General features: G+C 33.9%; 2 protein-coding genes across 2 annotated transcripts in view; one reads left to right on the forward strand and one right to left on the reverse strand.

Moving 5' to 3' along the window:
- The window catches only part of SKP2 (S-phase kinase-associated protein 2, E3 ubiquitin protein ligase), a 30,936-nt gene extending 28,120 nt beyond the window's left edge, over positions 1-2,816 (forward strand). Inside the window, exon 10 of the mRNA XM_012649908.1 lies at positions 2,216-2,816. Within this exon, the coding sequence (XP_012505362.1) occupies positions 2,216-2,429 (214 nt within the window). The 3' untranslated portion in view covers positions 2,430-2,816. The remainder of the gene's footprint in view (positions 1-2,215) is intronic.
- A 6,118-nt stretch (positions 2,817-8,934) lies between these two features.
- NADK2 (NAD kinase 2, mitochondrial) overlaps positions 8,935-12,603 on the reverse strand; it is a 43,818-nt gene continuing 40,149 nt past the window's right edge. Inside the window, exons 9-10 of the mRNA XM_012649420.1 lie at positions 11,575-11,748; positions 8,935-9,406 (exon numbers count right to left, since the gene is read on the reverse strand). Coding sequence (XP_012504874.1) covers positions 9,268-9,406; positions 11,575-11,748 — 313 coding nt within the window. The 3' untranslated portion in view covers positions 8,935-9,267. The remainder of the gene's footprint in view (positions 9,407-11,574; positions 11,749-12,603) is intronic.

The following is a 12,603-nucleotide window of genomic DNA, read 5'->3' on the forward strand; positions in this document are numbered from 1 at the left end:
AGAGATTTGCACTTAACGGCATTTAAGCTTTTATATGGAAAACAGGATTATGTAGGTGAGGTGAGGAGTAAACGTGTGATAGAGTTTATAAATATCTTTTATTTACTAAAATTAAACAAAGGAACTTAAGACATTATTGATTTCATTTTATACTTCTTAAATTAGAAATAATAGCTCTTAACTATTCATTTCTGTTTGCTATCCCTTAGATTGCTCTTCAGTCTTGTTCCATTGTAGTTTTAAAAAGATGCTTACAAATTTTTTGTTCTGTGTTGTAGGTAGTGCATGTACCAAGAGACTTTTTTTTTTTTTTCCTGTGTCTCCTCCTCAAAATTTTAGAGACTTTCTGGATTTTTGACTTGGGAACTGGTCCTTTATCCATCATCCCGTCTTCATACACCTTCCTTCTCACATAACACCCAAGTGGGCTCTGAGAGTCTGGTCTTAATTTCTTTCCTCACCAAATCTCTTTCCCAATGCTGCTGCAAGAACATTTCCTCGTCTGCCATCTGCCATACCTTCTTTTCTTACTCCCACCTACGGTTTCTTCTTTTAAATGTTATCCACTGCAGAATGGCTCACAATTTGGCTGGTTTGGATATCCTAGAACCAGAATTCGCACAGTTATTACAAAGTTCTCATTTCTCAAATTTCACCTAAGAGGCATTCAAAGTTGGAGTGGGATTACTGTCATCTTAAATGATAAGTATAAACGTCTGTGTATTGTGACTTTTCTTTTATACTCCTGTTTCTACATTCCAGAAATCAGTTTTCTTGAAAAATGATAGTAATTTATTCCGCCTGATTTTCTTTTGATCTGTTTTATCTCCAGATCTTACTGTCCCTTTATGAACAAGCATATTTTATTTGGACAGTGCTTTTATTTTCTAAATTACCTTCATCTTTGTATTCAGCTAACATATATTAAACACCTGTGGTGTTTAAGAAACCTTGTGGAATGTAGAACACATACATTTAGAGGGATGACTGGAAAACTGGAAGAACAGGTTAAGCGAGCACAGTCGGCCACTTGAACAGCCTGGGTTCTGTAAATAAGAGGCAGGTGTCAAAGGTTTTAGAGTAGATATGAATGACACAATCTGAGCTAGGCTTTAGGAGGACACATTGGACATTGGTATATAGAATGGCCTGAAAGGAAGAAAGATGGGAGGCCAGTTATTATAAGGCAAGTTAGGTTTTTCAAGTCATTATTGACCATATGAAAATAAAGAGGATGCTTCTAACTCTAGGTCACTGATGTGTTCATTGATCTACAGTGGAATTTTGTTGAAAATCCAAAATAAATGTTCCCTTTCCCGAGACTTTGTACTATGTCCCAACCTGGAGCAAATAAATACAGATCAGAGCGATGCATTTTTAGGCACATAGATCTGGGTTAAGAAGAAAGAATCATTACCGAAATCAAACAGTATTTACTTTGAAGAAACCGGCTCCGTTTTTTGTGAACCAGAATTTCACTGTTGACAGAGTTATGTTTCACTTAATGTGAAATACCCTAAGAGGATTGGCTTACCTGTGACAGAAAAAAATGGTAACCTATAGAGCAGTGAAGATGGCTATTGCCTCCTATCAAAGGTTGTGATTGGTCACCCATTTTCTCCATGTGTACTCAACTACATAACGCTATCTAAAACAGGGAAGTCACTGGTAGGTTTCATCACTCATAACAGACTTGTATGTTATGACTTTGAACCATTATTAAGTTCATCAACCCTGCTGACATCTTCTTTTGAGAAATGGAGCAAAGTTCAAATAAAGGTCAAGTCCATATCCTTAAATTGCATGTAACTTGTGGTAGTTCCAACTGATGCCAAGATATAACATTTACTATCACTTTCTTGCTAGTTTCTTCTCACAACACAGTAACCCCTTTCATATTCACTGTATAAATCAAGAATGGAGAAAGGAAGCAAATATGGTTGGATTTTAAATAAACGTCAGAGTTGCTAAGGTTGTTAGGAGCTTCGTTCAACAAAATGCACCAGTGTATTTCCTAGAAAGGCCATATTGCTCAAGCTATATGGTCTGTGCTTTCCAATTTGATACACCTTTGCTATTTTTTCAAATCATTTATTGCAAATTATGTTTACATATTGCATTTTATGATACAAACTGTAAAAATTGGGTCATATAACTCTAGTTGAACAGTTTCCGTAGATACTGCTATTCTGAAAGTCTCTTTCTTCCTTTCCAGTGAACTTGGAGAAATTCCCACACTGAAAACACTACAAGTTTTTGGAATCGTGCCAGATGGTACCCTTCAACTGTTGAAGGAAGCCCTTCCTCATCTACAGATTAATTGCTCCCATTTCACCACCATTGCCAGGCCAACTATTGGCAACAAAAAGAACCAGGAGATATGGGGCATCAAATGCCGACTGACACTGCAAAAGCCCAATTGTCTATGAAGTATTTATTGCAGAATGGTGTCTCCTCTTTTTTTTTTGGAACAGGAAAAATAAGCAGGAAGCCCAATTGGTGGAATACTCAGCTAGTTTTATTCTTGGTTTTCCCTTTGTCTTCATTCTGCAAGTATATTAGGGAACCATTTGAGAGGGAAAACTATGAAGTGTTGCTTTTTGAAATGACTATAAAAGCTTCTGTCACTGCTATGTTCTTAAGAGCCAAAGTTCTAGGCCTTATGAAATTTTAGGAGAGTGAGCCTATAATTTCAAGATACTTTAAAGGACAAAATTTGAGCCACCTCTTCCAAGTGTGCTTCTTAAGTCTATTCAGAATCAAGCTTAAAAATTACCACTGGCAAATAATCTTCATAGCCTATGTGGTATCTTTTATCTATTTAATTTTTCAATATTGCTTTATAAGACATAGCTTGGAAAAACAATAAGCTGTTCGTGTTGTAAGCTAAACAGAAAGTGAATCATAGGATAGTAGGATTTGAGGCAATCTCTTCTGGGGATATGAAAAAAGGTACATTTCAATTTTGCCATTAGATTTGAAATTAGGTTAATAGAAATAAATAGCCCCATGTAATTCACCTTAAAACCTAAATAAAAAACAAATAAATAAAAGAACAACCAGACATATAGAATTGGTATAGGATTTGAAGGCTTAGAGACAATTTTCTGTGACAGGTTAATTTGAAGTATCCTTTAATGTTCATTAAGGTGCTGTGTTCTCAGAATTCTCAATTAGGTGAATAAATAATTGTGGTTTTCTAACTTTATAATCAAATTATGTTAACATGGGTTCTTTAGCTTTTACAATGACTTGCTTTGTTTTAGAAAGGTTGTATTAATCCAGTCTCTATTCTTGAAAAGTTGGATGGAAGAATTCTGAACTGAAGTTGCCTGCTGTTTTCCTTTAGCGCTGAGGTTCTTGACGTTATTTTTATATTACTCTGGAATCAAGTATTTTAAATTGTCTTTTTTTTTTAATCGTCTCACAATAATTGTCTGAAACTATCCATTTTATAAGGTATGGAACCTAACGTTCTCTAAGAAGAACTGCATGTTCCCTTCAATCAGAAATACACACTAGAAGCAGGTATGTTCCATGCAGTTTCAGAGCAGTAAGCACTATTTGTACCTACATAAAAGTTAAGATTCAGGTGTTGAAACTTTTGATAGCATCTGTGAATTTTTTTAAAAAAAGGTGGTACATAGAAGCAAAAAGATTAAATTCTGCTTTTAAAAAATCACAAAAAACGAGTTTAAATTGATGACCTCCTCATATAATTAAAATGCAACAAAAAGCCAAAACCCATCATTTCTATTAACTATTTTTTTTTAAATCGAAATTTTTAAATGTTAGATACACTAATATGAAGTGCCCTTATCTGCTCAGACCTAAGGAAGTTTTAAAGTAGTGTTACACAGGAAATGATTATGCTTCAATTTCTTAGTAGTTAAGAAGTGCTAAATACTACTTGAAATTATTGTTTACAGATTAGTGACCAGGGCTGGTGATAGGATCCCATTTGGACTCTGACTTCCGGATGCCCTCAAATATACAGTACTTCCAAACTCAAGTCCAGCCATAAGCTATTTTGCCAACATGTCAGAGTAATCTGTATTTTTGTATGTGATTTCTACTTTTATAGACTGGTTTTAAAATAAAACACATTTTTATAAAAATAAGTACTTCAGCTAAGTTGTATTCTTTTTTTCTTTTTCTTTTGTTAAGTACTGTGTTTAAAATTAAAAAGCATTCAATGTGCTGTGTCAGTTAGCTTAGAAGCCTCTAAAGTAACACCCATCAAAAGGGAGCTCTAAAAATCGTCCTTTTTGACCTACTTCATATGCTTGTTATCAAAGTAAGATGATAGTTTACGATACTTTTTGAAAAGGTGCTAAATACAGGCTTATTATCTTTATCATGCTTCCAAAAGTAATAACATATTTATAAAACATTTGAATTCAAGTGATTAATGTGATAGTCAAATACTATGAATAAAAGCCAGCTGGTAGCACTTTTTAAATATGGCTTTGATCTGCTTATACCATGTATTTTATTGTCATTCAGAAGCTATTTGAATAGTTCATCTTGTGCCCAGAGGTCTTCCTTTTGAACCCGTCCATTCAAATGGGGGAATGGCGATTCTTCAATTATCACCCAGTTTTATTGGTTCTTCTTTTACATTATCACTACAATGCCTTCTTTTTTGTTTTTAATGGTGAAAAATGTTAAAACATAGAGAATATGATGAACCCCATTATCCAGTTTCAACGATCATTAACTCCTGGCCAATCTTACTTTATTCATGATCTCAACCGCCCCCCTCCCCACACATGTAGATTATTTTGAAGCAAAACCCAGACCTGTAATTTCACAAATAATTTCAATATATACCTCTGAAACATAGCGCTTCTCCTGAATGAATTCTGAAGCATTAAATATCAGGATGGTGTTGAAAATTCCTCAGTTGTCTCCAATGGTTTTTTTTACATGGTCCACATATTACATTTGATTGATAGTCTCTAAATCTTTTTTTTTTTTTTTGAGACAGAGTCTCACTTTGTTGCCCTGGCTAGAGTGAGTGCCATGGCGTCAGCCTAGCTCACAGCAACCTCAGACTCCTGGGCTCAAGCAATCCTTGTGCCTCAGCCTCCCAAGTAGCTGGGACTACAGGCATGCGCCACCATGCCCGGCTAATTTTTTTTTTCTATATATTTTTAGCTGCCCAATTAATTTCTTTCTATTTTTGGTAGAGACGGGGTCTCGCTCTTGCTCAGGCTGGTCTCGAACTCCTGAGCTCAAACAATCCGCCCGCCTCTGCCTCCCAGAGTGCTAGGATTACAGGTGTGAGCCACCGCGCCCGGCCTCTAAATCTTAATCTTTGGATTCCTTCCCTTTTTTTCCTTGTAATTTATTTATTGAAGAAACTGGGTCATTCATACTTTCCCACATCCTGGATTTTGCTGTTACTATCACTAGAGTGACACTTTACAGGTTAATCATCTGTCTGTCCCATATTTCCATGAACTGGTAGTTACATCTAGCACCAAAAAGCTCTAGACCGAGGGTGATTTTTGGCCCCCAAGAAGATATTTTTGGTTGTCACAAGAAGAGAGGAGCTACTGGCATCTAGCCAGTGAAGCTACGGTGCTGCTAACCATACTAAAACACAGGAACGCCCCCCTCAACAGAGAATTCTCTGGTCCAAAATGTCAATAGTGCCAGCATTGAGAAATCCTACTCTAGAGGGTTGTATCATCAAGTTCCTTCAGCAAGGAGATATTTGGTAAGTAGCATTATGTTCTTCCATTAAGAGATGTTCCACGTGGCTTTATTTTTATGATGTTAGCATCTGTCTCCATTTTCATTTTCACTGCTATCACTTTACCCTCTCTTGGACCCTTGATTCCTCACTCTCCTATACCCTATCCACACGTTCCTCAAATATGAGGGACACTGGCCAAGTGCACACCTTTATTTCTGGGTAAAGTCCTTGTGTCCCTTCTATCCTGGTGAACGCAATTGCAATTCAGCATTTATTGACCATCTACAATATGGAGGATTCTGTGTGAGCAATAGCACAAGAGAAGGTGCAGAACACATAAGGAAAGGCAAGTAGTCTAGGGACTGGGCAAAGGAAGGAATGAACCCCTTGTCCCTGGGTACCCTAACCCTCGAGCAAGCAAAAAGGCAAACTCCTCTTTCCTTACCACTCTTCTTTCCCACCTAGCCAAATATCCCAGGAAGTCAAAAGGTCTCTTCACCAAGAGACTAACTCTTCAAGACACAGGTCAAAGCCCTAAAAGCCAGTACTAAACTTATTTTATGGATTTGTTTTGCCTTAATGATGTTTACATTTTAGTGAATCTAAATATTTAAATGCTGGTATTTTTATATTTCTCAAAATATCAAAATTGCAGTTTTAAGCATTAAAATCATTTTATTTAAGGTATTCAAATTAATACTTAAAATATTCTTTCCTATTTCTATTAAAATCTATTTAGGTCCTCCTTGTTTAGTCAGTGATTTTCTTTAAAATGTGTCTTAAAGCTAAGACTGAAAACTCATTACCTTCCTTAGAGAACTTAAGTCTTCTCACTGACTTATGCCTTAATCCTCATGAGTATTTTTAATGTTAAGAATAAACTGCATTTGAAAAAATAAAATTGAACTATTATTTAGTTCGGTAGTACATTGATCCCCACCAACACCACTATATATATTTATTTCATGATATTAATTAGGTGTAACATTATCCCTGGAATCTTTTGCACAATTGTCTTGGTAGATGTTATCCTTAAGTATAAGGATGCATAACTTACATTGGCACAATGGGATGAACTTTTTTAGTGATTTAAATTCTAAATTTACATTATTTTCACATCTGAACAATACATAATGTATCCTTAAACTTATGTTTGACAAGTTTTTCAACTCAAGTGAATATTTTGCAATAAAAATCATGTGTTAACTGGCTCTTCTGCTTATTTAAAAAGCAAAATCAATGTAAATTTTTGTATGTTAAGGCTATACATTTAGTAAAACGTATTATGATTTGCTGTACTGTGGACATGAATATAAATACATATGGAGTATCAAAAATATTAAGTCAAAATTATCTCAAAGAGTCTACATTTACCAGGTAAGCACTTTATCTGCTGATTAAATAACAAATCATTCTGTGTCAAATGTTAGAAGTGAACGTAGTCAACAGGGCACAGAAAAATATTAATACAAGCAGTGGGGAAAAGACTTTTGAAACTTGTTGGGAAAAACAGGGTTTTCAAATAATTACCCCATGACAGTTATGGAAATAAGAAATGAGGTTAAAAAGAAGACATAACAATGGTTTAATTTTATTCACATATAGTTGCCATTAAAAGGTTAACTCATTCATAAAAACACTTTAGCTACTCTAACATCATTTGCTTCTCATTTCTTACAAATAAATCCCACCACAGAGCAGAAATGTTAGAAATTATATTGCAACTCGAACACATTAAGTATTTTTAAAACCTTTTAAAATAATACAGCTTATGAACAATACATAATACAGCTTATGTTACATATTAACAGATTTAGGGTAGCATTTGGAAAAACAGATTTTCTGGAGATTAAAGATGGAGTTGGCATTTTTTTCAAGGAGGTATTTTATATCTGTCAGGTAAGTTTCTGTAGTTCGGAATTTTACTTTTTTATAAAATGATATATATATATATCATTAAAAAAGAGCCAGAAACTAGATCCAGCTCTGGGAAAACATTATTTTTATTTCTATCTAATGCATCATATAAATTTTGTGCTGTGTCTACATATACACTCTTAACTAAGAAAAGAAAAACTGATTCTTCTGGATATACATCAAAACCTAGATTACCTTTGTACACTAACATTTATAAAAAACAGTTGATAACATGTTAAATGTTGGCAAAACTAAGAGCACTCAATTTGACAATCCATCCTAGCTTTCACAGAATTTACTTTTGAGCTCACAAGACTCAAATTTTATAAGGATAGAATCTGTTTCATACAATGTGCATCTAGCACCTGACATAGTAGCACATGCACAGAGTGGGTGTTCAATAAATATTTGTCAATGATAGAACAAAAATTTTCACCAGCAAGTGAAAAAAACAACACATGATTTGGAATAAATGGCATGAGAATACCAACTGTTTCATTATGCAACAACAGCTTTTTGCAAAAATTCTAAGGTTACTATTACAAGTAGATCAAAAATTAGATTAAAAATAATTTCCTCCAAAAATAAAGGAATTCTCACAATGGGGAAAAAAGAAAAGCCATAACAACATTTTATCCCATAAAGCTATTATGTAAAACTTGGAATATAAGCTAAGTGAAAACCGCCGTAATTACTAAGTAAGGCAATTCCAAAACTACTGTGTTTTACATATTTACTAAAGCATCCATTCTCTTTCAGACAATATTCCTAACACTAGATAAAAATATTTTTTAAGGTTTTAACAAACTCCTAATACAAAATGTTTAATCAGTCATCCTTTTAGGCCTTGAATCCATGTTGAGAGTTTTAAAGCTGGAAGAAACCTATTAGACTCAAATCATTTTTAAAAAATTGACCCTAAAGCTGCTACTGGATAATTAATACATTTGTAACAGCATCATGATTTTGTTCTGATACAGGTATTTCACCCATGGTTGAAATTAACCAGAATAAATGTCAACTGAAAACATTCATCTATAAATAATTTCAAAAATGATTGTTTGAAATATTTAAATCAACAGAATCATAACAACATCACTGTATTCTGAAATTAGAAAATTCGTAGCACATATAAAAACACATTTACCTATTTCGATTAGGTCAATGTCAGAATTTATCAAAACTCTCCATGAAAATTTTTTAAAATCTTGATCTTTAGGTACTATAAAAAATGTGCACTAGTCAAATGATATGTGTTTGGTCTGACAATTCCACAATGTTAGGAGGAAAGGGAAGGAAAAACACTTATACAGTTAAATTTCAAATCCTAAACATTTAATCCTTTATTTAAGCCTGCCTCTCTAAATTTAAAAAGATATCAGCACTCTTGGTTACCAATTGCAAGCAATACAGAAATTTCACTGGTATCAATTCTAATCAGTTTAGTCCATCCATTTTCTTACACACCTAGTAACTTCTCTTTTCTATCTGAATATAACAGCAAAATAAGACAAATCTCACTTTCTTTGTCACCTTTGAACACAGGAGCAATCAGTCCAACAATAATCAAAAAATGTAGCTTTATGACTGTTTCCACTTTAAAAATATTTTTCCAGTAATCAACATTTGTCATATGAGGAAATCCTTCACTGTTCTAGAAGCACAGTTCGAAGCTCATCTTCTTTATTGATCATCATTGAAGCAATTGCTCCATCATTGAACTCAAAAGAAGTTCCTCCATCCACAACCATACATGCGTCCCAACAACGAGAACGAACACAAACCCTAAGCAGAAGGAAATATGTCATTAAATAGTAATAGTTTTTTTAACCCTAAATAATAGGCTATTTAAAACACTGAATTTTTATCTAAACTAGCATATCATTTGGCCTTGATTTTAAAAATCAAGTTGTTCTTTAGTATGAGAGAATTAGTAACTGTAAATATATGGGTACATTATCAAAGTCTCAAAATTTCAACATTCAGGATAGTATCATACACTTAAACATATAGCACTGCCCTATCTCTCCGAGTTGCTACCTCTGCTCCCTCCTCCCCAAGCATACCCACCATCCTAATTTCTATCACGACAGTAGTAATAGCTTGGTCTGTTCTTGAACTTTATATCAATGGAAGAATACAATATGTACAGTAGTGTCTGGCTTCTTTTGCTCATTAGTATGTTTGTGAAATTCATCCATGTTATTACATGTAGTAGTAGCAATGTAGTTCATTTTCAATGTTGTATGAAAATAATTCCCTTGTATGAAAACACTTCCCTTGTATGAAAACACCAAAATTTACTTATCTCTTCTACTATTCATGGACCTTTGGATTTTTGGCAATTGGGAGTAGTACTGCTATGAATATTCTTGAGCATGTTTTTCGGTGCACACATTTCTGTTGGTGCACACATTTCTGTTGGATATATACCTTGGAGGGGAATTAGAATTACTGGGTCACCATGTATGCTACATTCAGATTTGGTAGGTAACTGCCATAAAATTTTCCAAGCTTTATATGCCTAACAGTGGTGTAGTAAAGTTGCAATTGCTATATATTTTGGCTGTGAGCCCACTACTGGATATAGGTCCTACAAATTATTTGTCTCCCTCTTTTTGTTTTCTTAATGGTATCTCTTTTTTGGTTTTGGGTTTTGTTTTTTTTTTCTGTGACAGGGTCTCGCTCTGCCACCAAGGCTGGAGTACAATGGCGCTGTCATAGCTCACTGCAGCCTCCAACTCCTGGGCTCAACTGATCCTTCTGCCTCAGCCTACAAAGTAGTTGAGACTATAGGCATACACCCACCCACCCGGCTAATTTTTCTATTTTTTGTAGAGATGAGGTCTCACTCTTGCTAAGACTGGTCTCAAACTCCTGACCTCAAGCAATCTGCTGGCCTCGGCCTCCCAAAGTGCTAGATTACAGGCGTAAAGCCCTGCACTCAGCCTCTTAATGGTATCTTTTGATTACCAGCAGTTCTTAATTCTAATGTAGTTAAATTTTTCACTCCTTTGTTGTTAAAGTGCTTTTTATGACATGTTTAAGGAATCTTTTCCATCCACCAAAGTCATGAAGCTATTCTTCTATTTATATAGCAAAAATTTAAATATAAGAAGGATGTATCTTTGAAAGAGTCTTTGTAGTCTCACCCAAACTGAGTATAGATTTGTTGATTAATCAAAATTAACTCTCAAATGATAAAGTGAATTTTAAGATGAGTTTTCTTATTAGCATCTTACCTGGAAAAAAAATCAACTGTATATTCATAAACAGAAAATTTGCATAGTATAGGTAGTAGTTTGTAATTAAACTGTCTTTGCTTGCCATAAGATAGATGACATTTTCTCATAATGATAGTAAGTTTTCTTACTAGTTTGGAATATTGGGCAACCTTTACAAACTAAGAAATTATATTCATTTTTGTATATCCTCTCAAAAAAAAAATGTGAAGCAGATTCAACAGGCAGAAGAAAAGCTAAAAGAAATGACTCCTTCTCTAGGAAGTAGAACAAATAAAAAAAAAATGAAATGAATCCTACTCTAAAGGTTTACTGCTATACAACTTAGGTTTTACATGAATGTTTATCCTTCTTTTATTCCATAGTTTATGAAAAAAAGTTGCTTTCTAACTGGCTTCTTTTAAAATGATTAATTTGATCCTACTGTGTCCTGATACATTTTTTAAAGACCGACAAACCAACATTACCCAATTAAATAACTATAACCCTTTTATTCACTTAAGCTTTAGTTTCTCTAAAATGATACAGTAAATTTAAAAGAAAATACCATCCTTAGCCAGCTTAGCATATCTTATTAGTTTTACAGGTTCTACTTTTCCTGCTAGATTAAGTTTGAGCAAATTTAATGAAATTAAATAATCTTAAAACCAAGTGTGCTTTGTAATGATGAAAAGAATGAAAATAGTCACAAGTTAGACTTAGGATGCTTACTTTGAGGAGAAACAACGTTGACGACTGCTTGAGAAAACTCTGTTTGCAATTGGTTCTCGAATACTGAAAAGTATTTTTGGTTCTTCTGGACTGTAGAGCAGTGATTTGTTATACTCATTTGTCACTATAAAGAAAAAAAATAATATTAGCACATTCAATAAAAGATTGTTAATTCTGAGAAGTACAAAACAAAAAATGATGCTATTCCCAACTTAAAAGCAAATCTGTTCCAAAAATTTGTTTGGGAGCAATTTTCTAAGAACTCACAACACACACTCCATTAAAAAAGAAAAAGACTTATAAATGAGAATTAAATTCTGTGATTAGCCCACAAAAATGTACATCATACCCACAATATAGCAGAAATAGGTACAACTAGGGGGGGAAAACCATTAACTATGAAGCAAGGAATTAAACAAAAATAGAGGAATTAGGTAGATGCACTCAAAAAAGGAACTTGAGTTGCCCATATTCCCCTGCCAAGTTCTTTCCAAAATACCATATCAAAGAGTTCATAACTATAAGGTAATAGCCTTGATATAAAATGCAATCTCAAACAATGACAGGCAATGTGCTTTCTCCAATGAAACTGCCATTACTCAAGATATTTTTAGAAATCTTTGGGACCTGCTTTCTTTCTAACCAAGAGGCACATGAGGATTGGCATACAAAGCACAAATCAGTTAAAGACAACTGCACAGAGAAATCAGGCTTGAAAGAAAGTTTGAGTACCATATTAAAAAAAATTACAAGGAGATGGGTAAATTCACACCTAACGGGTACAACGCACACTAACTGGGTGAGAGGCACACTTATAACTTTGACTCAAACTATACAAAAGCAAATTACGTAACCAAAACATGTGTACCCCCATAAAATTCTGAAATTAAAAAAAAAGAAAAAGAAAACAACCACAGAACAAGGTAAATATTTGACACGTCACAGGGGAAATAAAAATATTTAATAAACATGTTTAAAAGAAAAAAAGTATAAGAGTGTCAGATAACCTTAATTAATATGAAGCCTTAA

This window comes from Propithecus coquereli, unplaced genomic scaffold, assembly GCF_000956105.1.
Source record: "Propithecus coquereli isolate 6110/MARCELLA unplaced genomic scaffold, Pcoq_1.0 Scaffold110, whole genome shotgun sequence".
NCBI classification, from domain to species: domain Eukaryota; kingdom Metazoa; phylum Chordata; class Mammalia; order Primates; family Indriidae; genus Propithecus; species Propithecus coquereli.